The sequence below is a fragment of the Mandrillus leucophaeus genome, unplaced genomic scaffold (assembly GCF_000951045.1).
Source record: "Mandrillus leucophaeus isolate KB7577 unplaced genomic scaffold, Mleu.le_1.0 Scaffold496, whole genome shotgun sequence".
NCBI lineage: Eukaryota > Metazoa > Chordata > Mammalia > Primates > Cercopithecidae > Mandrillus > Mandrillus leucophaeus.
This window is the reverse complement of record NW_012105320.1, coordinates 542,454-569,466: the sequence shown is the minus strand read 5'-3', so window position 1 is coordinate 569,466 and position 27,013 is coordinate 542,454. Positions and strand designations below refer to the sequence as shown.

The 27,013-nt window shown below is 43.3% G+C and overlaps 1 protein-coding gene across 6 annotated transcripts in view; it reads left to right on the top strand.

Annotated features, from left to right (window-relative positions):
- The window catches only part of EWSR1 (EWS RNA-binding protein 1), a 30,991-nt gene extending 4,805 nt beyond the window's left edge, over positions 1-26,186 (top strand). The window contains exons 4-18 of one of the 6 annotated variants that reach the window (XM_011995723.1): positions 1,146-1,269; positions 1,683-1,700; positions 5,425-5,611; positions 9,316-9,483; positions 12,878-13,089; positions 14,440-14,620; positions 17,385-17,419; positions 17,960-17,992; positions 18,303-18,421; positions 21,716-21,845; positions 23,308-23,430; positions 24,465-24,627; positions 24,965-25,062; positions 25,334-25,586; positions 25,790-26,186. In XM_011995723.1, coding sequence (XP_011851113.1) covers positions 1,146-1,269; positions 1,683-1,700; positions 5,425-5,611; positions 9,316-9,483; positions 12,878-13,089; positions 14,440-14,620; positions 17,385-17,419; positions 17,960-17,992; positions 18,303-18,421; positions 21,716-21,845; positions 23,308-23,430; positions 24,465-24,627; positions 24,965-25,062; positions 25,334-25,586; positions 25,790-25,829 — 1,884 coding nt within the window. In that variant the 3' untranslated portion in view covers positions 25,830-26,186. Of the gene's footprint in view, positions 1-1,145; positions 1,270-1,682; positions 1,701-5,424; positions 5,612-9,315; positions 9,484-12,877; positions 13,090-14,439; positions 14,621-14,824; positions 14,901-16,233; positions 17,453-17,959; positions 17,993-18,302; positions 18,422-21,715; positions 21,846-23,307; positions 23,431-24,464; positions 24,628-24,964; positions 25,063-25,333; positions 25,587-25,789 lie in introns of those variants that run through there. The other 5 variants (XM_011995726.1, XM_011995725.1, XM_011995724.1 and 2 more) reach the window with 5 other exon arrangements.
- The last annotated feature ends 827 nt before the right edge of the window (positions 26,187-27,013 follow it).

Genomic DNA, 27,013 nt, shown 5'->3' with positions numbered 1-27,013 from the left:
CCATTCTGCCATCATAAATGAAACCATTCAGAGGCTGATAATTGGCTCTCTATAACTTTTTAGTATGATTTCTCAAGTTAGGTGCCCTGTTCCATGCTTGGTCCTTCTTCATTATGTTTAAATTTAGTGAATTTATTTATCATAACAGCTCTGCAAAGGACAAGGATGATATGACCATTCTGCAGAGGAGAACATTGCAGTGCATAGATATTAAGTAACTTGCCAGTGGTCGTACAGTAAGTGGTGGGATTAGCTCTAAAAACTGGTGACCTAGCCAAGGAGCTCCTGATTTTCAGTGAAGAGTCTGTTAAAAAGCCTGGGTCAACAGATTCTAGAAATTAGCCTTCTAGTGTTCTCAAGATGATGTTGGATTCTGAAATGATCCATGCCATAAAATGGATACTAATAACTGCCTTGGAAACATGTTCTAGGACAGGCAGAATGTGATGTCTCTGGCAGATCTTACTTGACTGGTCATTTAAACAAACCTAGAGAATAATCATGCTAATATCTGAAAGAACAGCTTATTCCTTGCCTGATTTTAAGTATTATTGATGTCTAAGTTCAAAAGACAGTACTCCTGATGTGCCCACCATAAGAGGACATACAGCGTTCTGGTTCATTTTCTTTGAAGTGGTGTAGTGGTTTTAAAGTCTTTTGTCAGGCTGAAAATCTGGTTTTCAATTTTTTCTGACAGATTTTAGCCGTCTTCATTGCTTTCTCTTTGTTCATTTGTCTTCCTACCTTTTGTTTCCAGTTACTAAAACTGTGCTACACTAAGTGCTGGCAATTAATACACCTGTGCCCTTACTGCTCTTCCCTTGAGACTGTCTTGTTAATCTCGTGTATAGTTAACTGAGGTTTTGCCTGGTTATCTTTTTTTTCCCCCTCTGAGAAGCTGTGAATGACATTGCCTACTTATCTAATGAGCTTTTTCTTATAGCTAACTTTACCATAATATGAGTAAGTTAGATAAGGGATAACGTTCATGATACTGTAATTATTTGTCTTTTTTTTTTTTTTTTTTTTTCTCGAAAGGAATGTTTTTGACTTTGGTTCTCCAATTTAGAAACTTAGCAATCCATTTTATTGCTAAAATACGAAAGTTGATATATGAAGTTCTTGCATTCATTTTTTTGGAGCAGGCATATGGGCAACAAAGCTATGGAACCTATGGACAGCCCACTGATGTCAGCTATACCCAGGCTCAGACCACTGCAACCTATGGGCAGACCGCCTATGCAACTTCTTATGGACAGCCTCCCACTGGTAAGGCCTGCCTTGGAGAGGTATTTGGGTCGTTTTGGCTAGGGCATTGGCTAAGAAGTTTATTAGTCATGCTTTTGGATGTATATTCTGGTCCATACCTTGGCATCTGGGGAATCCTTTATTCTTAGGAAGAGGTATTTTTTCTCTTTCTTTCCTTCTCTTATAGTCTTGAAAGATTTCCAATAGAATGTGGGTGGGATAAATTCCAAGAGAGAAAAGAACTTTTAACTGTTTTATACAGTGTATTGAATAATCTCACAACGAAATGGAGACTATTTAAAAGATTTTGCTAATGCTAATACTGAGTAAGAATGAGCCTTCTTAAATTGAGCTGCTTAAAAATCAAACTGGTTTTCACATGTTTGCTTCATCTGATAGTGTACCCTCTACTTTTTGTTTTGTGCTTTCCACAGTAGAAGGGACCAGTACAGGTTTGACTATCCTGCTCATTCTTGCATGGGAAATGCTTTCCATCTTGTCTAACCCTGTAATGTTAATCCTTTAGGTGTTTTCATTTGTTTAACACCCAAACTTTCTAACATCACACACAGCAAGGTGCTAATGAAAAACTGCTTCAGGTGCCATTTGCAGATCCATGTCTTATTCTTTATATGATTTTGGGAAAGGTTTTCTTATTTAATATTAGTTTGTTTCAAGCCTTAATAATAGTTATTTACCTTCCCAAAGGTATTTCAGATGATTTCTCCCCAGCTGATTTTCCCCTGTTCCCTGAAGGATAGATTGCATGATGAGATTTATGTAGAGGAGCAGACTGCCACCCTGCATGTATCATGTTTGTCTATTGGTTGGTTTCCAGTCCAGACACATTTTATTTTCTGTTTTAAGTGTTATGAATTATTTTAATCCATGATATGTCTTGAATATATATAACATTGTTCCAAGAAACGAAAAAATAAACTATTCTAAGAATTAGAAGAAATGGTATTCTGATGCTGAGGTTGGGTGGAATACATGAAAAATCTATGATAATTTTTTTGTGTTCAGTGCTGTGTAATGTTTCAGGCTCTCTATCCCCGCCCCTTTTATTATTGCTATTACAAAGGACTGTTTAATAAAGTCTTAAAGATATCAGAGCTCTTATTTTCAAACTGTCTTTAGTTCTGCATTATATATAGTCCAGTTAAGGGGAAAAACTTGTCTGTAATTTATCTCATTGAGTACCAGTGTCCTGATTTTGATGGGAAGTAATTCCTAACCCGTCTAGGGCGTTTCTTGAATAGGATGGGAAATGTTTATCTAAACTTCGTAGTGGTGTTCATTGCAGCTGTGGGAAGAGCTGGAACTAATTTATGCAGTTTGGATTTTTTAGCATAGAATTTTGAAATTGTGAGATAGACTTCATGTATTAAAGCTATTACATTTTTTAAAACAAGTATGATGTGAAAATTAATGTGGCCTAGATCTAACCTTTGGAATCCTTAGATCATTTTACAGGGATGAGACGGAGTGATTTACAGGCAAATTAATGGTTCTCTAGAGCCATGTATCCCATTGTCATTGGTTGAAAAAGCCCCATCATGACTGTGGGCCTGAAAAGTACAGGTCACTCTAGTATAGAGACTAGTAGCTTTGATGAGCTGGAGATTGCACTTAATAATGTTTGTATAGAATTCACAGTTTATGGGGTGGCCTTATCTCCCTTAATCTTCCCAAGAATTTTGGGGGTATAAAAACACCAAAATTAAGCCTGATAAGGAAACTGTGAACAAAACTAAGCAGGAGTCTAATTGGTAGTGAGTGATTTCAAGCACACAAGCTGCATTTTTCCTTACCTCATGCTGCCTTTGAACATAAAAGTTACTGGATAATCATTGGAGGGAATAGATAAAAATACACTGTTCTAGGATTTTTAAAAATTAAACATCAGAAGAAAGGGGCTATATAACGTCAATACAATGGAATTCTTAAAAACTTTTAATTTTTACATTGAACAAAAATTTTGGTCGGTTTGTGTAATACTTTTTACCACCTTTTTCCTTCGAGTTGTCAGCACATAGTAGGTGTGTTTTCTTTTTTTGCCACTGGTCTTTTTTTTGGTCATTAAATCATTTTGCTCTGTTGATTTTTGTTCATTTTGCTTGGCTGCTTTTGTGGGTACTACAGATTAATTAAAAGATTATTTATTAACCCAGTGTCTATTGTTGTAATCCTTAGCATGACAAGGCCCTAACTGTTGCTGCGTAGTTTTATGACATGAGTTATTGCCCTGATCACTTTTAGTTTTTTGTTTTTTTAATTGCCCTCCCTGTAAATCTTATAGGTGTTCTGTCATGTAGTGGGGAGTAATCGGTGTATGAACGGTAGGGTAGATGGTATTAGATTCTAATTAAATTTAAATAAATGAATGCCTTATGTGGTTGACCTTAGGACTCTGCAAAAAACTTAAGCAGTTCAGATGAACAACATGCTAACTCAAAAACTTTTTTTGCTTGGGGCTTCCTGTTTTCTGAAAGAAACTATGTATGCTTTCATATACATTTTAACCCAGCAATTTTGACAAGGAAATTACTATCTCTGTGTATGATTTCAGAATTTCCTTTTAATATTTGAGGTAGAGAAGAAAAGAGTATTATTATACTCTGTGCTACAAAAGGTGATATTACAAAAGGAAACTGATACTTGTTTTTGGCTAGTATGTGAGGACACTTCAAGGCCCTAAATCTTAACTAAAATGGGCAGTCTTGATTCAGGATTTATTTTAAATACGGAAACTTTTTCTTCAGTGAGATTTAGACTTTTTTTTCTCTGATGGATATAAATGCCAGCACCTAGACCGAAGTTTTGTTTTTTTTAAGTTAGGGTCTCTTTCTGTTGCCTAGGCTGGATCTTGTCTTACTGCAGCCTTGACCTCCCAGCCTCAAGCAGTCCACCCACCTCAGCCTCCCAAGTAGCTGTGACTAAAGGCTCATGCCACCATGCCCAGCTAAGTTTGTTTATTTTTTGTAGAGGCGAGGTCTCACTGTATTGCCCAGGATGGTATCTTAACTGCTGAACTCAAGCAGTCCTCCCACCTCAGCATCCCAAAGTGTAAACCAAACTTTTTATTGCATGGCTTAATTGTACCCGTTGACCATGAGGAAGAAGAGCCCAGCACCAGGAGTGGTTGTAACACTTCTTACAATAAAAGGGACTCTAGTTAGGAGCTGCAGACTTTTGTGGTTTTGGTCATGCTCCATGCCCAGGTCCCAAAGGCATGGATCCTGCCTGGTCTGGTAGAGGCAGGAGCTAGGGAGAGAGTGCATCTTGCTTTGCAGCATACCTGTGAGAGCAGGTCTTTTCTGACACCTGGTTAGTGAAGTACTGAAGGGGAAGAGGGACTCTAGGGTTTACCTCCAATATTGCTGAGCAGGAAAAGGCCTTTTGCTTGTGGTAGGTAAGTAAGAGAGGAATGGAGCTGAGTGACTTGATAACCAGGCAGGAATCTGCTTTATGATGTGAAAATATTACCTTTTAAATGTTTGGAGCAGTATCAAAGTTTAATTTGAAATAATTAACCAAAAAAGTTTAACCTGTGTTAAGCAACTATAATTTATAGTTTATCTTTATTATTCATGTGCTTAAGTAATTGAGCTTATTCTTCACGTGATGTGGTGCTTGGAACTAAAAGAAACTGATTAATTACTACCCAAATTACAGGTTTTAGTGTTAGAACTAGTACCTGGATCATTATTTTGTAATTATTTTAAAATGCTATGTCATTTGCCTTTTACCTTTTTTTCTGGGATATTTTAATCCTGCTTGAGGGCATTTTGGGGCGTGTAAGTTTGTTCAGAAACTTGTTAAGAAGACCTCCTAGCAAAAGTAGTACAGACTTGGCAAAAACAGACTTGTCTCCTATTCACAGCGTTCAAGAGGGGTCAGAAGGAACCCTGCTTTCTGTAGCATGACATGCCATTTCTCTTAGGTGTGGTTTTAGAGCAAATGAGACGGTTACTTTACCAAAAACTAGGTATATTCAGAGAACTTAGGCTTTAAATAGTAGTTTGTTGCTACTATTGCTGAAGAGGGAATATTTAAAGGGATTCAATATCATGATGGTTTAAAAGTAAGTGGTTTACAAATTGTTGTGATAATGAGTGTGTAGGCAGATCTTTGAGGGGGCCTGAAATCTGATGCAGCTCTCCTTTGTTCTAGGTTATACTACTCCAACTGCCCCCCAGGCATACAGCCAGCCTGTCCAGGGGTATGGCACTGGTGCTTATGATACCACCACTGCTACAGTCACCACCACCCAGGCCTCCTATGCGGCTCAGTCTGCATATGGCACTCAGCCTGCTTATCCAGCCTATGGGCAGCAGCCAGCAGCCACTGCACCTACAAGGTAAGGCCACGGTCCCCTTAATGCGTCAGTCTCATGTTGGAGAGAAAGAAACCAACTGCATACACTTAAAGGAATCTGTGGATTAGTTCCTTATTAATGGTTGCTTTCACATACTCTCAGATGTTCACTGTTGTTACATTATAGTAACTGATGTGATAGAACATACCACAGAAATATTCTGCATTTAACAGTGAAATTGGTTGGGCACAGTGGCTCATGCCTATAATCCCATCTCTTTGGGAGGCCAAGGCGGGTGGATCATATGACATCAGTAGTTCAAAACCATCCTGGCCAACATGGTGAAACCCTGTCTCTACTAAAAATACAAAAAAATTGGCTGGGCACTGTGGCTCACGCCCGTAATCCCAGAACTTTGGGAGGCCGAGGCAGGGGGTTCACGAGGTCAGGAGATCGAGACCATCCTGGCTAACACGGTGAAACCCTGTCTGTACTAAAAAATACAAAAAATTAGCCAGGCATGGTGGCGGGCGCCTGTAGTCCCAGCTACTTGGGAGGCTGAGGCAGGAGAATGTTATGAACCCGGGAGGCGGAGCTTACGGTGAGCCAAGATTGCTCCACTGCACTCCAGCCTAGGCGACATAGCAAGACTCCGTCTCAAGAAAAACCAGAAAAATTAGCTGGGTGTAGAGGCGCATGCCTGTAATCCCAGCTACTGGGGAGGCTGAGCAGGAGAAGCATTGTAACCTGGGAGATAGAAGTTGCAGTGAGCCAAGATGGCGCCATTGTACTCCAGCCTGGGCGACAGAGCAAGACTCCATCTAAAAAAAAGGTGAAATGGTGCCATCCAAGGGCCAGCATGAGGAATGGCACTGAATAGGTTCTCTGGTTTCACAATGACCTTTTTGGGTAGGAGAAGGCTATTGTTTTAAAGAGTGTGTTTCCACTCAGAGCAGCATGACTGATAGAATTGTACTTTTGATGCTTTTATTTTTGGTTTCATTGACCTTGTAAATGGATAACCGCTTTCTCTTTGGGAAAAACATGGTAGTTCACACGGGCAGGAGGGGAAGGGGTGCATCACGTGAGCCAAGAAATGGTCGTATGACCTAATTGTCTGGAAAGAACATACCCATATTTGAGAAATAAAACATCACTGCCTCGGCTTAAGCAGTTGACGTGATTTTCTCTACATTATGTAGAGGCTTAATAATCTAAATATAGGCAAATAAAAATTCTTAACTGGGTACCCTGCTGTAGGATGCACAGAGCTCATACCCCATGACTGGTTAGCAGGTAAACTGTTAATTATTACTTAACAAAAGATTTTAGGTCTTTGCTTCAGACAGTCACTTAGGTGGCTTCTGTATACAGTCTTGAAGGTACATTGAATTCTGGTTTGAAAGAAGACATTTTGGGGAATAAACAAGAAATCAACTTCTAACCTAGACTTACCTGCTCTAGGGGTAAGAAATTAGCTACTCGTGAAATTACTTTTAAAATGCACAATGAGTAATCAGAGCCACTTGATAATTTATACTTGGTAGGCAGCCTTTGCGGTAGCTAAGTTAAACTTAGTGGCTCATTCCTGGAAGGGCCTCATTTCGGAGTGTCATCAGACATATGAAGTCCCATTTGATGCTCTGATGCAACAGTATATCCAAGCCATATCTGGAGGGTTTTATGTATGAATTGGGGTTTGATAAGGGACCTATTTCAGCTTGGGAAAAGTTAGTACTTCACACCCTCTCTGGTTTTCCTGGGTTTTTTTGTTGGTTGGTTGGTTTTTTTGAGATGGGGTCTTGCTCTGTTGTCCAGGCTGGAGTGCAGTGGCGAGTGCACCCACCTCCCAGGTTCAAGCTATTCTCCTGCCTCAGCTTCCCGAGTAGCTGGGACTATAGTCATGCACCACCATACCCGGTTAATTTTTGTATTAGTAGAGGCAAGGTTTCACTATGTTGGCCATGCTGGTCTCGAACTCCTGACCTCAAGTAATCTGCCTGCCTTGGCCTCCCAAAGTGCTAGGGTTATAGGTGTGAGCCACAGCACCTGGCCTGGCCTGCCTGTTGATTCTTTGGGCTTTGCTTAAAATACTAATAGCTCTAACTCAGTCTGCTGCAGCTGTGATGTAAACTGTTAGGGCCAAGAGGTAATAGAAACCCCTGGAGTTTTCCTTGGAATTGAGATTAATTTTCATCATTTAACAGGGATACATACTTCCAGGTTCATCCGAGCAGGGAGTTGGGAGGGGTCTCTCTGCCTTACTCTGGTGTTTCCATTATGGAGACTCGGAGTCGAGTTAGATTAATTTATGCAGCTCCGTTTAGTAAATGATTTTTTCTGGTTGGTTGGTTGGTTTGGTTGGTTTTTTGGGTTTTTGTTTTTTTTTTTTTTTTAAGACAGAGTTTCGCTGTTGTTGTCCAGGCTAGAGTGCAATGGCACAATCTCGGCTCACTGCAGCCTCTGCCTCTGGGGTTCAAGTGATTCTCCTGCCTCAGCGTCCTGAGTAGCTGGGATTACAGGCGCCCACCACCGCACCCAGCTATTTTTTGTAATTTTTTTTTTTTTTTAACCGAGTCTCGCTCTGGCGTGATCTCGGCTCACTGCAAGCTCTGCCTCCTGGGTTCACGCCATTCTTCTACCGTAGCCTCCCGAGTAGCTGGGACTATAGGCGCCTACCACCACAACCAGCTAATTTTTTGTATTTTTAATAGAGACGGGGTTTCACCGTGTTGGCCAGGATGGTCTCCATCTCTTGACCTCGTGATCTGCCCGCCTCAGCCTCCCAGAGTTCTGAGATTACAGGTGTGAGCCAAGGCGACAGGCCAATTTTTTTGTGTTTCTAGTAGAGACAGGGTTTCTCCATGTTGGCCAGGCTGGTCTCGAACTCCTGGCATCGGGCATTCCACCTGCCTTGACCTCCCAAAGTGCTGGGATTACAGGCATGAGCCACCGCACCCGGCATCTTTTGAGATGGAGTCTCTCTGTTACCCGGGATGGGGAGTACACGATTAACAGCTCACTACAACCTTCACCTCCCATGCCCCAGCGGTCCTCCCACCTCAGCCTTCCAAGTAGCTGAGGCCACAGGTATATACCACCATACTTGGATAATATTTTTCTATTTCTGTAGAGGTGGGGTCTCCCTATATTACCCAGGCCAGTCTCAAACTCCTGGGCTCAAGCCATCCTCCTACCTTAGCCTCCCAAAGTGCTGGGATTACAAGTGTGAGCCGCCATGTTTGGCCTGGTCTGTTTTTAATAAATAAGAATCATAAACCTGCAAATTCTCTAAATTTGTGATGCCATGGACTTACGTAAATGTTACTCCAACCTAAAACTTACATTATTGTTAGTTTCTAGTCTTCAGCAGTCCCCTTTGAGAAAAAGCATTTATTCCCTAACAGATCACGTCTCCCGGATCACCTAAACTGGTAGGACAGAATATCACAACGCTCTTTTATAGCTTTTACTGTGATGAATGGCACATATTAATGTCTCTTCTGTGGATACAATTGGTTCTTCCCCTTTCTTAGCATTGTCTTCAAGCAAATACAGTTGGACCAGCACTCAGTTTGATGTAGTTTACTTTAGGATTGTATTTATTGTATTTATTTCCAGGCTTAATCATAACATTGCTTATTGCTTATAGATTTGTAGCATTCTTACCCAGGAGTTTTGTGGTTGGCAGACCACACAAAAAAGGTCACTGTGTAATTTTATTTATTTTTTATTTCTCCTCTTAGACCACAGGATGGAAACAAGCCCACTGAGACTAGTCAACCTCAGTCTAGCACAGGGGGTTACAACCAGCCCAGCCTAGGATATGGACAGAGTAACTACAGTTATCCCCAGGTACCTGGGAGCTACCCCATGCAGCCAGTCACCGCACCTCCATCTTACCCTCCTACCAGGTCAGTCTACTTTTTGTAGCAAAACAAAAACAGTGACAAAACAGTTGTTTTCAGGTTGTTGACCAGCTTGCTTTGACCTCTTCAGGTAAGGTATGTTGTCTGACTGTCGGAGTAATAAGTCATCTGATCATACTTAGTTACATTAAAGCCTCAGTTCTAGGGTCCCGTAGTGTTGCCTGGCAGCTAATAACTATACTTTCTAAATACAGACAAAAACATTTTTATCACTCTAATTTCTTCCTCTAAGGTGCTTCCTTTTGCTGTTTTAGTTAACTCAGGTAAGAAGCAGAAGTATATGAAAGCATGTAAATAGAACCATAAGAGCCACCTTCCCCAATGCAGTTAGGATAAGTAAAGTGCAGGGCATTATAAATCACCTTAATCATTTTACATTTTACCTAATGCATAAAGGTTCATTCATGCACTAACCTTTTAATGTTTGGGCAACTCATTTTATTTTTATTTTTATTATTATTATTGTCTGGCCAAGTTTTCTTTTTTGAGACAGTCTCACTCTGTTGCACAGGCTGGAGTGCAGTGGCACGATCTCCACTCACTGCAACCTCTGTCTCCCAGGGATTCTCATGCCTCAGCCTCCCAAGTAGCTGGGACTACAAGTGCACGCCACCACGCCCGACTCATTTTTGTTTTTGTTTTATTGTTGTTTTGAGATGGAGTTTCACTCTTGTTGCCCATGCTGGAGTGCAATGGTACAATCTCAGCTTACTGCACTCTCCACCTCCCAGGTTCAAGCGATTCTCCTACTTCAGCCTCCCGAGTAGCTGGGATTACAAGTGCTCACCTATACCTGGCTAATTTTTATTTATTTATTTATTTTTTAATTTTTATATTTTTAGTAGAGACAGGGTTTCACCATGTGGGCCAGGCTGGTCTGGAACTCCTGACCTCAAGTGATCCACATGCCCCGGCCTCCCAAAGTGCTGGGATGACAGACGTGAGCCACTGCACCCAGCCAGTTTGTTTCATTTGAGACGGAGTTTCGCTCTTGTTGCCCAGGCTGGAGTGCAACGGCGCGATCTCGGCTCACCACAATCTCTGCCTCCTGGGTTCAAGTGATTCTCCTGCCTCAACCTCCCGAGTAGCTGGGATTAGAGACAGGTGCCACCACGCCCAGCTAATTTTGTATTTTCAGTAGAGACAGGGTTTCTCCATGTTGGTCAGGCTGGTCTTGAACCCCCAACCTCAGGTGATCTGCCCGCCTCGGCCTCCCACAGTGCTAGGAATACAGGCATGAGCCACTGCACCTGGCCCAGTTTTTGTATTTTTAGTAGATACAGGGTTTCACAATGTTGGCCAGACTGGTCTTGAACTCTTGGCCTCAAGTGATCCACCTACCTTGGCCTCCCAAAGTACTGGGATTATGGGATTACAGGTGTGTGCCACCATGCCCAGCCTGCAAGTTTTCTTAACCCATGTTTAATTAGATGTGGGTTTTCAAATTGTTTGAATTGTGCCCTAAAAGTTTTGCTAGAAGTAGCAGTTCCCTTTTTTGCACTTATTTCATTTTTTTGCAGCAGATGTGAACAGGTTTAGGAACAAGTAGAATTGATTGGGTGTCTCTCATTACAGCCAGCTTGGAGCAAAAGTGGGCAGGGCTTACAACTCTTCTTCCACAGAGCAGGTTCGTACCTATTGTGTTGAGAGTAGTTCATCTGGCAAGTTGGATAGGTACACAGTGAGACACTACTGAATTCATACAGCAATGGTGAGGGATGTGGTGTATTAGAAGCTTTGTTAGTTTGTTTCTTTGTTTGTTTATTTTTGAAGACCAGGTCTCACTCTGTTGTCCAGGCATGGGATACAGTGACACAGTCATAGTCCCCTGTAGCCTCGAACTTCCTGGCGTAGTTTAATCGGACTTTAAAATATGTATCCTTGTTGTTTCTCATCATGATTTGTGAAGCCTAATACTAGATGATTTTTTTTGTTTTTGTGGTTTTGATTTTTTTTGTTTTTGTGGGTTTTTTTTTTTTTTTTTTTTGTGGGTTTTTTTTTTTTTTTTTTGAGATGGAGTTTCGCTCCTGTTGCCCGGGCTGGAGTGCAATGGTGCAATCTTGGCTCACCGCAGCCTTTGCCTCCTGGATTCAAGTGATTCTCCTGCGTCAGCCTCCCAAGTAGCTGGGATTAGAGGCATGCGCCACCATACCTGGCTAATTTTGTATTTTTTGTAGAGATGGTGTTTTTCCATGTTGGTCAGGCTGGTCTCGAACTCCTGACCTCAGGTGATCCACCCGCCTCTGCCTTCCAAAGTGGGATTACAGGTGTGAGCCACTGCTCTCGGCCCTTTTTTTTTTTTTTTTTGAGATGGAGTTTCGCTCTGTTGCCCAGGTTGGAGTGCAGTGGCGCTATCTTGGCTTACTGCAACCGCTGCCTCTGCAACCTAGCTGGGACTACAGGCGCGTGCCACCATACCCAGCTAATTTTTGTATTTTTAGTAGATGGATTTTCACCATGTTGGTCAAGCTGGTCTCGAACTCCTGACCTCAGATGTTCCACCTGCCTCGGCCCCCCAAAGTGCTGGGCTTACAGGCATGAGCCAATACCAGACTTCACCTCCCAGGTTCAAGTGGTTCTCCTGCGTCAGCCTCCCAAGTAGCTGGGACTACAGGCACCCGCCAGCAGGCCCCGCTAATTTTTTGTGTTTTTTACTAGAGACAGGGTTTCATTGTGCTAGCCAGGATGGTCTTGATCTCCTGACCTCGTAGTCAGCGTGCCTCAGCCTCCCAAAGTGCTGGGATTACAGGCGTGAGCCTCCGCTCCTGCCCGAAAATGACCATTGTTTTAAATGGGAGTGGAGATTAAGAGGAAACTCTTTAAGGGTTATACAGATGGTGGTTATAATATTTCCCCCTCCCAGCTGGGCACCGCGGCTGACGCCTGTAATCCCAGCACTGTGGGAGGCTGAGGTGGGCGGATCATGAGGTCAGGAGATCGAGAGCATCCTGGCTAACACGGTGAAACCCCGTCTTTACTAAAAATACGAAAAAATTAGCCGGGCGTGGTGACGGGCACCTGTAGTCCCAGCTACTTGGGAGGCTGAGGCAGGAGAATGGCGAGAACCCGAGAGGTGGAGCTTGCAGTGAGCGGAGATTGCGCCACTGCACTCCAGCCTGGGAGACAGAGCAAGACTGTCTCAAAAAGAAAAAAAAAAATTCCCCCCTCCCATTTAATGTTTTATTTTGAACACAAAAATATTTGCTGACTTGAAATTCAAATTGTTGATGTGTAGAAAGTAACTACTGTTTTATGGATGTCTGTGTCACATGCTGTGAATGTCTCTTTTATTCAGGGGATTTGAAATAACAAGCCTCTTTTTTCTAAAAAGCTGGGTTTTTTTTTTTGTTTTTTTGTTTTTTTTTCCCCTCTCTTTCAGCTATTCTTCTACACAGCCGACTAGTTATGATCAGAGCAGTTACTCTCAGCAGAACACCTATGGGCAACCGAGCAGCTATGGACAGCAGAGTAGCTATGGTCAACAAAGCAGCTATGGGCAGCAGCCTCCCACTAGTTACCCACCCCAAACTGGATCCTACAGTCAAGCTCCAAGTCAATATAGCCAACAGAGCAGCAGCTACGGGCAGCAGAGTGAGTTGCTAAGAGAGAAAAACAAATAAGAATGATTGTGTTTGGGGTTTTTTTGTGGGGTTGATTTTTTGTTTGTTTGTTTTTCTTTTGAGATGGAGTTTCACTTTGGGGGCTAAGGCTGGAGTGCAGTGATGGGATTTCAGCTCACCGAAACCTCTGCCTCCTGGTTCAAGCAGTTCTCCTGCCCCGGCCTTCCGAGTAGTTGAGATAGGCGCCCGCCACCAGGCCCACCTAATTTTTGTATTTTTCATAGAGACGGAGTTTCACTATTTCGGTCAGGCTGGTCTCAAACACCTGACCTCAGGTGATCCTCCCGCGTCAGTCACCCAGAGTGTTGGGATTACAGTCATGAGCCACTGCCACGCCAGCTGTGTTTGGAGTTTTTGAACAGGGGGAATACTCTTTACCATTGTTTGCTTTTGGAATCCAGGACACATCTTTAGGGCATGACATTCCAGCTAACATCTTGGATGTCCCAGTGAAGATTTCAGTGCTTTTTTCCGATTTAATTGTTTTTAGTATGCCTTGCCAAAAAGAAAAGAGATACTATAATTGATCAGAAAAAGATGTTTTAGACTGTTTTTTTGTTGCTGTTTTGTTTATATCCTTTAAGGGGAAAAAAGGCCAGGCACGGTGGCTCACACCTGTAATCCCAGCACTTTGAGGGAGGCCAAGGCAGGAGAATCACTTGAGACCAGGAGTTTGAGACCACCCTGGGCAACATAGTGAGACCCTATCTTTTTAAAAATAAATAAAGATTCTTTTTAAAAAAAAAAAAAAAATAGGGAAGGAAAAGGGGGGAAAAAGAATCCACCTCACAGAATATTTGCAGTTCTTATGTGTGGAGAGAGGTAACCAAAAACACAAAATTATCTTCAGAATTTAGTTTGTACCAGGATTGTTGGTCTTTTTAAATTACGTTCCATCCACGGGGATTTTTCAGCAACTGAAAAGGAGTAGTGTTGGTTTATGTAGTTGAGCCCCTAGCAGTGTGCTAAAGCCCTGAGAAACCTGGCTCTGTTTTCATTTCTTGAGTATAGCTCAAAAGCTGCTTTTGGAGACATCTTAGGATAGAGAACCCTATAAACTATATATTAGCGAGAGGGCTTTTTATTTGTTCAGAAGCGGTTTATTCTAGGCTAACTATATAAGGTTATTTCAGCTGTGATGAACCAGCAGTTTTGTTGAACTTAAAAGAGCCTACCCATTAGGGGTGCTTTATCGTGATGTAAAGAAGATGGTGCCTTGGTTAGTGCCTTGAAATTGAGGATTTTGTTATTCCAGGAGAAAGTACATCAGGCAGTGGTGTAAATGCTGGTCCATGGCTTACAGATGTGACTCTTTCCTCAGGTTCATTCCGACAGGACCACCCCAGTAGCATGGGTGTTTATGGGCAGGAGTCTGGAGGATTTTCCGGACCAGGAGAGAACCGGAGCATGAGTGGCCCTGATAACCGGGGCAGGGGAAGAGGGGGATTTGATCGTGGAGGCATGAGCAGAGGTGGGCGGGGAGGAGGACGCGGTGGAATGGGGTAAGAGCAAACCTTTTCTCCTTTTACCTAATTTTGTTTCATCCATAGGATTTTCAATGGAAAGAAGGGACTGAAAGACATAAGAAATTAATTTCTGCATTTCCATGGACAATCTGTTGAGCTCAAGCCATCTTCTAAAACATGGAAATGTCATCTTTGTGGCATACATTAAGTGGCAGTTTATTAATTTTCTTTCCCTGCCAGTATACTTCGTTGGGTCGGGGAGAACAAAGAATGGTTTTGAAACCATAGCTTTCAGTTCCCTTCATGGTTTCCAGAGGTGAGAAACCTCTGTGGGTAATAGATTTGGGATGGAACACACACAACCCTTCTCATGACCCTGAGTTTTTAACTAATTGCATTTGAATGGTTGTCTTGAAATACCTGGTGTATATACTGCAGAAAAGGAATGCAGCTGTTTTCCACAGTGTTTGTCCCCAACTTCTGTTTGTACTCAGAATCGTTGAACATAATGAAGATTTTGGTCCCATAATCCTTAAACTATAGCCTGAGGTGCACCTGATACGTAGAGTTTGGATGGAGCACAGAAAAATCCAATAGCATTTTGCAGAGTAATGTATATAATTACAGGCTCACTTCCTATTGGCAATGTTGAAAGTCTAAATCGGTTTGACCATTTTGATTGATGGCACAATCTGGTTTAGAAAACTTTGTTTAGATCAATGACATAACCCTGCTACCTCTGCCTGCCCTTCCCCTCCCTTCTCCCATCCCCTTTTCCCTATCTGGTGTCTGTACTTTGATGAAGGTGAGCTATAATATTGGTGGTTAACATAATCCAGAAGGCTTAGTTCTGTGTGTGTTCTGTCCCTATATAAACTAGTAAAAAAAAAAGTTATGCAGAATGTTAGATATTTACATTTGATTTGGTATGCCACTATTCTAGGAAAAATTAGATAGTATTTTTTTTAAATAGAATGAACTTCAAAATTAAAGTTGATCTTTAACTTCCATATTAGCAAATACTCTTCACTACTGAAAGTACTATTTTGCATATTCTGCATAACTTTAAGTCTTCAGTGAAATCTTTATTGGAAGAAAGTCATTTGACAACAGGCAAAAATTTAATGATTTGGTATGAAGTAAAATCAATCTTCTGATTTGGAAAATATTATAAAGGTTTCACTTCTTTTTGGATGTTTTAAAATAGACATAGACACTTGAAAGTACTATCATCACGTCTCAAATCACCTAGAATTCCTAGTATTTTTAAATTGCAAAAACAATTTCAAGTTTATTTAAATACTTCAGAAGTTATAATCCTACTAATTGTGCTAGACTTTGCTAGTAGAGGGGGCCCCTCTTTCTGGATGAGAAGTCTCTCTTGGAGCCATAGAAGAGACCATGGCTTTCCCCATAGGTTTTACAACAGACTGTGAAGCAGTCTGTCGGATCCCGTGGGGATAGACCAGGGGCATTTCCCTCGTCCCCCCTTTTTATTGTGGTGTGGTGATGGTTTTCAGTGTCTTCTGCAGGTAAGGCACTCAATGTTGTTAACATGCCCTTTTTCATTGCCTCAGTATTTTGATATTTTCATTGGCTGTTAAACGTGGAAACTTTTTAACATGCTTTGTCGCATTTATATGCTACAGGTTACAAAGTGAGAGCCTTGTATACACTTCAATACTTAAAAAGTACCCGTACTCAGTACTCAGCCGGCAGCATAATGAAAAGTGGGACTAGACACGGTGTCCATATGGAGAGGAAAAATATACATAGAATATTTTTAACAAAATGTATTCATTGTATAAATGGAATCCTTCTGTAACTTTGGTAACTGCATACTTGTTGTTTGGTAATGAACCAGAGGAGGTATAATACTCTAGAATTGTGTAACATTAAAGTGTAAACTTTTGTGTTTAAAGAGAGAGAACATTTTATGGTGTGTACTTTTAAAAAGGAAACAAAGCTGCATGCAACAGCTTGAAATTGTGTATTCAGGTATTAAAGGTGCAATACTGGTTAGAAAAAACTCAGGGCCTCCCACTGGGGAGCTGCCTTTATTTAATTCTAAAGAAAACAAAATTTAACTCCTAAAGTCCAATTCATATTTCCCCTTCCCCTCTTTAAGTAATTTTACATGGCCATAGTCATTATTCTAACTGATATGTCTATAAAGTTGCACCCCCAGTCCGCTGAGCCTTGGTATTTGTTGTAAATTCTCCTTTCACAGCGATTGTTAAATCTATTCGTGCCCTGAGATGTATGGCTTTATGCTGAAGATTGGCTGGATGCGTCCTCTGATGTGTGTTGTAGGAATTTAATGTGGTTGTCTCCTGCTTTATTATACTGTGACTTGTTAGGAAACCCTGGGCCTCATTTGGCTCTCCCTTGGGAGAGGTTGAGGGTGCACCTTTATGAACATGGAAAGGTTTATCACAGCAGTTAACCCCCACTTGCTCCTCCCCTCTATACCAAGCTCTTCTGGTTTTTCACCTGATGGGGTGGGTGTTTGGGATCTATTTTTTCTTCCTAATTTGCCAAGTATTGCACTATTAATACCAGCCCCCGAAATGAAAGGAACCAACCACACTGGTGTGTACAATCAGACAAGCAAGGTTGTATATTGAGGAAATTTGAGCAAGCTGCCCTGAAGAAAGGCATAGTGACAAGATGAGAGAGATGCATTGTTTGGAGATGTGTTTAGCCAGTGCCCTTCTTCCCCACGAGCCCCCCCAAGGCTCAGAGCGGTACTGGCTTTTAAAGGGAAAGGCCTTCATTTCTTCGTTTATCCCCCCAGCAGCGCTGGAGAGCGAGGTGGCTTCAATAAGCCTGGTGGTAAGTTTTTGAGTATTACCATAGATAGTGTTTTAAAAAAAAAAAAATGCAGTCAGTTTTTAGAAAACTATAATTTTTTTATTAGTTTCATAAGCGGTTTAAAAATGATCTATACAAAAGAGACTAATGGGTACTGCCGGCATTGTCTTAGGGGTAATAAGGTTAACCTATGGTTACAAAACAAAGGGTAACTTGAAGTATTGAGTAACTGCTTCTGTAATATGGGGGAGAATAAATTTTTAAATTTGGTTTATTTAGAGGAAAAATTTTGACTTAAATTTAACACTGATTTGGCACATAAGCATTGAGAGTGTATTTGGTTAATGGTTTAGAAGCAAACCAGCAAAGAAAAAAGCAAACCCTAGCAAACCTTTCACAAATGTTAAAGAGGCACTGCTCCATTTTAGCAGTGCGGGTCATTTTGAATTTAATGAATCCCCATCAAATGGTGGTATAGTAGATAGCTATGTGTGTTTGTAAGGTTTGTAGCTTGCAAGACGTGCACTAATAATATTTTATATGATCTTTCCTGGTTGGCAGGACCCATGGATGAAGGACCAGATCTTGATCTAGGTAATTTTGAATTCTTGTACTTCATATTGTGCTTTATAAATTAATGGTACAGAGGTAAATGCATGCCTAGAGTTCAGCAGCCTTATAGACCAGCGTGATATTCTTGCTGTCAAGGACAGTTTGGGGAATCCTTTATTGTGAGCATCTACTTATAATGGCCTTAAGTGAAGTAAACCGAAAGTTTAATAGCATTCTTAGTATGCTTGGTAGTTTTCTTAGATTTATGATGAATATCCTTGGGCAGTAGTGATCAGATAGTTAAGAAACCCCTATAGATGCATGATAATAATTCTCTTGTTTTCTCTGAAAGGCCCACCTGTAGATCCAGATGAAGACTCTGACAACAGTGCAATTTATGTACAAGGATTAAATGACAATGTGACTCTAGATGATCTGGCAGACTTCTTTAAGCAATGTGGGGTTGTTAAGGTCAGTAAAAGCGTAACCAGGTCATCTGGCAAAACTTTAAACCGCCGAGCATTTTAAAGAGAGTGAATTGATGTTGAGAGTTGTTCTCTAAGGTTGCTTTTGCCTGACTTCTTTCTAGATATCTTATGGTTTGTTCCTTAAAAAAAAAAAAAAAAAAAAATTAGCCCTTTCTTTTTTTTGAGATGGAGTTTTGTTCTTGGTGCCCAGGCTAGAGTGCCGTGGCGCAGTCTTGGCTCACTACAACCTCCGTTCAAGCGAATCTCCTGTCTCAGCCTCCCCGGTAGCTGAGATTACAGGCGTGCACCACCACACCCAGCTAATTTTGTCTTTTTAGTAGAGATTGGGTTTCACCATATTGGTCAGATGGGTCTCAAACTCCTGACCTCAGGTGTTCTGCCCACCTTGGCACCTCCCAAAGTGCTGGGATTACAGGTGTGAGCCACTACGCCCAGCCTTCCCTCCTCCACGCCTAGGGATTAAGTCTTGCTCAGCCTCCCAGGTTCAAGTGATTCTCCCACCACAGCCTCTTGAGGTAGCTGGACTTACAGGCACATGCTGCCACGCCTAACTGATTTTTGTATTTTTAGTGGAGATGGGTTTTCCCCTGTTGGCCACGCTGGTCTTGAACTCCTGGCCTCCTCAAGTGATCCACCTACCTCAGCCTCCCAAACTGCTAGGATTACAAGCATGAGCCACTGCACCCAACCTCAAATTATGTCTTTATGCTAATTCTTAATATTTTGACTGTTTTTCAGTTCTTGCTCTTCTGTATTTTTGAGTTCGTTTATGAACCCCATAAACTTCAAAACTTTAAAACCCCAATTGGATGTTTACTAAATCTATGAAGTAATTTCAGTAATTTACATTTTTGTAATACTGAGAGATCTTTTTTTCCCATAAAGATTCTATTTCTCCATTTGTTTGTTTATTTACTTATTTATTTATCGAGACAAAGTCTCGCTGTGTCACCAGGCTGGAGTGCAGTGGCGCGATCTCGGCTCACTGCAGACTCTGACTCCTGGGTTCAAGCGATTCTCCTGCCTCAGCCTCCTGAGTAGCTGGGATTACAGGCGCCCGCCACCATGCCCGGCTAAGTTTTGTATTTTTGGTAGAGACGGGGTTTCACCATGTTTTTCAAGGCTGGTCTTGAACTCCTGACTTCAGGTGATCTGCTGCCTCAACTCCCAAAGTTTTGTGATTACAGACGTGAGCCAACACGCCTGGCCTATCCCTATTTATTTTATTATTTATTTTATTTTACTTTGAGACAGAGTCTCACTCCTTCACTCAGGCCGGATTGCAGTGGCGCAATCTCGGCTCACTGTAACCTTTGCCTCCCGGGTCTCCTTGCCTCAGCCTCTCGAGTAGCTGGAATTACAGGCTCCTACCACCACTCCTGGCTAATTTTTGTAAGTAGAGATGAGATTTCACCATGTTGGCCAGGCTGGTCTTGAACTCCTGACCTCACGTGATCTGCCCACCTCGGCCTCCCGAAGTGCTGGGATTACAGGTGTGAGCCACCGTGCCCAGTGTATTTAGATCTTCAGTAAAGACTATCAATTTCCTTAAAGGTCTTGCAAATTTTACTAGTTTTACTTCTAGTTTCGTTTATTTTCAAGTTGCTGTGGTTAATGGTCTTCGTTAAATGACACTTTTCTGGTTATTACTGCTGTGTAGAAATACAGTTGATTTTGGGCGGGTGCAATGGCTCATGCCCGTAATCCCGGCACTTTGAGAGGCCGAGGTGGGCATATCATGAGGTCAAGAGATCAAGACCATCCTGGCCAACATGGTGAAACCCTGTCTCTCCTAAAAATACAGAAATTAGCTGGGTGTGGTAACACATGCCTGTTCAGCTAATCGGGAGTCTGAGGCAGGAGAATCGCTTGATCCCAGGACGCAGAGGTTGCAGTAAACTGACATGATGCCACTGCACTCCAGCCTGGAGACAGCAAGACTCCGTCTCAAAAAAAAAAAGAAAGTTGATTTTGGTAAATCTTATATAAGGCAATTTCTCCCTACTTGTAGTTGTTTGTGCACAGATAACACACACACCTCAAAAGTAAAATGCTTTTAGTGTCTGCTGTCATATTCTACCCTATGCAAGACTCCCTTTGTTTTTTTCTTTTGAAATGGAGCCTCACTCTGTCGCCTAGGCTGGAATGCAGTGGCACAATTTCAGGTCACGGCAACCTCTGCTTCCTGGGTTCAAGCCTCGAGCCTCTTGAGTAGCTGGGATTACAGGCGTGAGCATATTAAAAAGACTGCTTTTTAATATGTATATAATATGTAGTTTTTTTCAGGAATATGGAGTTTATCCTGGTTAAGAAACGTAGTATTTACCGTCAAAATCTTGGAAATAAAGATGTTAAAATAGATTTCCAAGCTGGGTACAGTGGCTCACAGGTGTAATTCCAGCACTTAGGGAGGTCAAGGCAGGAGGATCCCAAGGATTGCTTGAGCCCAGGAGTTTGAAACCAGCCTGGACAACAGAGTGAGACTCTGTCTCATAAAAAAGAAAAAAATGCATTTCCACATTATTTATACCACAGTTTTGCCGTGTTTTCTTTTCCGTCTTCAGGTATCATGTTCCTTTTTTTAAGTGAGAGGTATCAATATATATATCCTGTTGTAATCTTTTTTAAGCCCTATAATTAGATTGCTCTCACATGTTACTGGATATATATAAACAATTACAGACTAAACTGGTGGTGTGCATATTTAATGCAAAAAAGTACACATGAAGATTCTTATACAAGGTGGCTCCTGAATTCAAGTCAGCCACATCTGATACTCAGCTGAAAGACTAGTCATCTCTTCTGACTGGAGGAAGTAGTGGCTGTGTTAGACTAACCGAGAATCCCTGTAGTTCACTCACAGCCTGTACACTATACTTCATGGTTTAAGGATAATTTTCTTTGTGCCACTCTTGTCTTATGTGGTGGTATCAAAGCCTGACTACCCCTACGAGGTGGCTGTGCTCAGTGGGTACCTGTCTGGGCAGAGAAAATGCCAGGGCAGGCGAACCAGCATCAGAAGATGGCTAAGGAAGGAGTGGGGCCTATCCTGTTCACTTCCACACTTTGTAACTTTGGGTCTACTTTGGTTTTTATGATAAAGCAGGGATAGAGGAGAAAATAACTTAAAATTCTGAAAAACTTAAAGCGGAGAAACAGTGACATTTAGTGACTTACTACATGTGAAAAATTGGTACTCTTCCTGGATTTTGCCTGGACTTTTTTCTCCCAAATTAGTATATTCTAGTCATGCCTAACTATGCTGTTCTATGTCTAGATGAACAAGAGAACTGGGCAACCCATGATCCACATCTACCTGGACAAGGAAACAGGAAAGCCCAAAGGCGATGCCACAGTGTCCTATGAAGACCCACCTACGGCCAAGGCTGCCGTGGAATGGTTTGACGGTAAGATGTACTCACTGGCATTCTTAATTTCCCTGGCTATAGAGTATGGCAGGAGGGAGGAACTTGTGAACCACAGGAGCAAGAAGACCTTCCATCCCTTTCTGGGGGAAGTAGATTGCTGATCTCCCTTCAGTAGTATTAGGACCCAGCCATTGACCCTGGATTTGGAGATCCCTTTATTTTCAGGCTTTAGTATTACAAATCAACCTTGCTTAAAGTGGCAAACACTTCTCTAAGCGCAGATTATCAGAAGGTACAGAAAACGCTTCAAAAGAACATCTTAGCCAGTGTACATTTGCATATAGATAAATATATATATTTAAATAAGGCCTTGACATTAATGCTGGGATTTCACTTCAGACAAAACCAACTTGAAAGCATTGAACGACTTGGCCAGGTCCAGTGGCTCACACCTGTAATCCCAGCACTTTGGGAGGCCAATGTAGGTGCATCGCTTGAATCCAGGGGCTTGAGACCAGCCTGGGGAACATGGCACAACCCTGTCTCTACAAAAAATACAAAAATTAGCCAGGTGTTGTAGCGCACTCGTATACCTATAGTCCCAGCTACTCAGGAGGCTGAGGTGGGAGGATCACTTGAGCCCGGGGAGTTTGAAGCTGCAGTGAACTGAGATTGCACCACTGCACTCCAGCCTGGACAACAGCGAGACTCTGTCTCAAAGAAAGTATCAAATAACAAGTCCTGGTTCTCTTTTCTTCGCCATACAGTCTTCCCACCAGTTTATTTTCCTCCTTATGGTAGACAGTATTTTTTTGCTTGTGTTTTTGATTTTTTGAGCCAGTCTCACTTTGTCACCCGGGCTGAAGTGCAGTGGCACAAGCAGTCTCAGCTTACTGCAACCTCCGCCTCCCAGGTTCAGGTGAATCTTGTGCGTCAGCCACTCGAGTAGTGGCTGGACTCTACAGGTGCATGTCACCCTGCCCAGCTAACTTTTGTATTTTTTAGTAGAGATGGAGTTTCGCCATGTTGGCCAGGCTGCAGAGAGGTTTTTAAGTATATTTAAGTGTATGGCCTTTTTCTGGCCAGGCATAATGGCTCTTGCCTATAATCCTACCACTTTAGGAGGCCAAGGCAGGAGGATTGCTTGAACCAAGGAGTTCATGACCAGCCTGGGCAACCTAGCAAGAGACTGCCTCTACAAAACATTTTGTAAAATTAGCCAGGCATGGTGATGCGTGCCTGTAGTCCTAGCTACTTTGGAGGGTTGCTTGAGCCTGTGAGATTGAAGCTGCAGTGAGCCTTGCCATTGCACTCCAGCCTGGGCAACAGAGTGAGACCCCCATCTCAAAAAAGCCTTTTTCTGGCCTTGTCAGTAAAGATCTTAGAGAAGATTACAGGAGGGGCAGACCTAATGCATCTGGGAGTGGTCATTTGATGATGTCGTTTAGTTGGTGAACAGGGAATATAGGGGAGTAATTGATGTTCTGTTGTCTTATTCCAGGGAAAGATTTTCAAGGGAGCAAACTTAAAGTCTCTCTTGCTCGGAAGAAGCCTCCAATGAACAGTATGAGGGGGGGTATGCCACCCCGTGAGGGCAGAGGGATGCCACCACCACTCCGCGGAGGTACTTTCTTTGATCTCCTATGTTGCATTAAAAGGTTTTCAATATACTCCCTACCCTTGAGAAACTTGATTACTAGAGTGAAGAAATATAAAATTGTGTGTAGAGTCAATACTTTGAACGTTTGTGGGTGTAAAAGGAAGAGGAGAAGAACACGGGAGGCTGGAAGCCACACTGCCTCTCACCTCCAGACTGCCATTTATTAGGCTTTGGTTGTGTCTGTATAGATATGCCTGCTCCTTATAGAATTGTGGGAGTTTGGCCGCGTGTGGTGGCTCATGCCTGTAATTCCACCACTTTGGGAGGCCGAGGCGGGCGGATCGCCTGAGGTCAGGAGTTTGACACCAGCCTGGCCAACATGGTGAAACTCTACTAAAAATACAAAAATTAGCCAGGCATGTTGGTGCATGCCTGTAATCCCAGCTACTTGGGAGACTGAGGCAGGAGAATTGCTTGAATCTGGGAGGTGGAGGTTGCAGTGAGCCAAGATCTTGTTCCACTGCATTCCAGCCTGGGCAACAGAGCAAGACTCCATCTCAAAAAAAAAAGGCCGGGCACAGTGGCTCATGCCTGTAATCCCAGCACTTTGGGAGGCGGATCACAAGGTCAGGAGATCGAGACCATCCTGGCTGACACAGTGAAATCCCATCTCTATTAAAAATAGAAAAATTAGCCGGACGTGATGGCGGGCGCCTGTAGTCCCAGCTACTCAGGAGGCTGAGGCAGGAGAACGGCGTGAACCTGGAAGACGGAGCTTGCAGTGAGCTGAGATCGTGCCACTGTACTCCAGCCTGGGTGACAGAGCCAGACTCTGTCTCACAAAAAAAAAAAAAAGAAAGAATTGGAGCTCTGTTTCCTGTAGAGCATGTGGAACACGCTCATCACAGGGAAGGGGCTGATGCCTGAGCCACACGGAAACATATGGGACGGGTGATGGGGAAATGACAACAGTGGTATCTGTGGGTTTACTTAGTGATTTTTATTTCCCATAGCAAATCTGGTGCTACAGAGAAATGATCTGCTATTTCTTGTTGTAGGTCCAGGAGGCCCAGGAGGTCCTGGGGGACCCATGGGTCGCATGGGAGGCCGTGGAGGAGATAGAGGAGGCTTTCCTCCAAGAGGACCCCGGGGTTCCCGAGGGAACCCCTCCGGAGGAGGAAACGTCCAGCACCGAGCTGGAGACTGGCAGTGTCCCAATCCGTATGTACTTGTCTTGGCAAATTGATACCTTACGAGTGAAGCCACCCTTCCCTCATCCCATCCCCACTCTAGAGCAGATTGCTCTGTCTAGAGGAACAGAATGATGACCCTGATGGCTGGTTAGGGGCACTAGTCAGCCATTCCCTGGATGCTTCAGAGCCTTCTGAAGATTGATTTGACCTGTGTTGTGGGCGCACTGCTGCCTTAGGCTGTGCCCTAAAACCTGGGTGTACATAGATCCTGATAGTGAGTGTGTGTACCTGTTCACACACCACCTTTCCTTGTTTATCTTCCTTAGTTCAATTGGTGATTTCTGCTGTGATGTAATTGTATGCAGGGGTTGTGGAAACCAGAACTTCGCCTGGAGAACAGAGTGCAACCAGTGTAAGGCCCCAAAGCCTGAAGGCTTCCTCCCGCCACCCTTCCCGCCCCCGGGTAGGTGCAGGTTTCATGAGTGTCCCCTCAGCTTCCTGATGCTAAACCTCTTTTCTTATCTGTGGGCTTGGTAAACTGCAGCTGCTGTCTGCTTAAGAACCTTGAGTTGTCGTCCTGTCGTCATTTCTAAATTGTCAGCGTGATGCTAAGATTGAGTGAAGTGTCTGGTTTGTTTCTGCGGTGAGAGAGAAGGAAGCAGAGCAGCTTCCAGTGTCCACAGGGCCTCTGCAGCCACCCACTGACTGCTTTCGCCCTGCTCTTCTCACCTTAGGTGGTGATCGTGGCAGAGGTGGCCCTGGTGGCATGCGGGGAGGAAGAGGTGGCCTCATGGATCGTGGTGGTCCCGGTGGAATGTTCAGAGGTGGCCGTGGTGGAGACAGAGGTGGCTTCCGTGGTGGCCGGGGCATGGACCGAGGTGGCTTTGGTGGAGGAAGACGAGGTGGCCCTGGAGGGCCCCCTGGACCTTTGATGGAACAGATGGGAGGAAGAAGAGGAGGACGTGGAGGACCTGGAAAAATGGATAAGTAAGTGCTGGTGAAAAGCAGCTGTGGGCCACCAGGCACAGTGAGAGGACAGCCCCTCCCAGCTTGGTTGGAGCAAGTTCCCATGGCACTAGGAAGCTTGTACCAGTGCTTGGGAGGAGGAGTCAGGAAGGGGCACCTGGGGGCTCTGGAAGGGCTTCCTCACCCCTCCCCATTCTAACCAAAGAGCCCTCTTTGCCTTGCAGAGGCGAGCACCGTCAGGAGCGCAGAGATCGGCCCTACTAGATGCAGAGACCCCGCAGAGCTGCATTGACTACCAGATTTATTTTTTAAACCAGAAAATGTTTTAAATTTATAATTCCATATTTATAATGTTGGCCACAACATTATGATTATTCCTTGTCTGTACTTTAGTATTTTTCACCATTTGTGAAGAAACATTAAAACAAGTTAAATGGTAGTGTGCGGAGTTTTTTTTTCCTTCTTTTAAAAATGGTTGTTTAACTAAGACTTTAACAATGGGAACCCCTTGTGAGCATGCTCAGTATCATTGTGGAGAACCAAGAGGGCCTCTAACTGTAACAATGTTCATGGTTGTGATGTTTTTTTTTTTTTTTAAATAAAATTCAAAATGTTTATAAACAGTTATCCTTCTCGGCCTCTGTTCCACAGTCACTGCGTGTCTGCTGGGAGCGTGCTCCCACCCCACCCAGGAGAGGGGTGACCCCACCCCAGGAGAGGGGTGCTTTCCAGATAAATGGTTTGTTCAGGGGTCGTGTGAGGTGAAATCTAAAGCGGTTGTGACATGGAAACAGACTCTGGCCCTGACGCACCCTCAGAGACCCACTAGTGTCCAAAGGTTCAAGGAGAGACCCAGGTAAGGGAGGCACAGGAAGACCTGGAAATAACTTTGCCTTCCGTGGTATCAGGCACTAGGAGCGTCTAAGGGGCTGCTCCCTCAGGTGAGGGACAATCCCTCTCAGGCGGACTGGGTCGGGCCCTCTCATCCCAGCGCTTCTGGACAAGTATTGCGTACACCTCTGCTGTTCCCCTGGTCATTTCCTGTGCTAGTATGTGTTTGATTCTCTGCATTTGGAAAACCCTCCCTTAACCAGCCATCATACCCCTCCCTCCAAACCATCTTCCTGGCTCGCTCTACAGGAAGCACATGGAAAGAGCCATGTCTGCCTCCCTTTCTGGAACCCACTTCATTCTTTGCCAGCACTAAAAAACACCTCTCAGTCACCAACGACTTCTAATGTTGCCAAATCAATGGTCATTCCTTCTCTGTTCTGTCTCCTTCATTGCTTCCTTTTTCTTCTATCCCTAAATGTGGGGTAGCCCCAAGGCTAGCATTGGGTTCCCTGAGCCCCACACTGCCTGGCTGTCCTTCCCATACTCTGGCTTCAGCCCTTTCTCCCTAGGGCAACTCAGCTTGGGTGCATGATGGGTGTAGAGCAGGGCTTGCT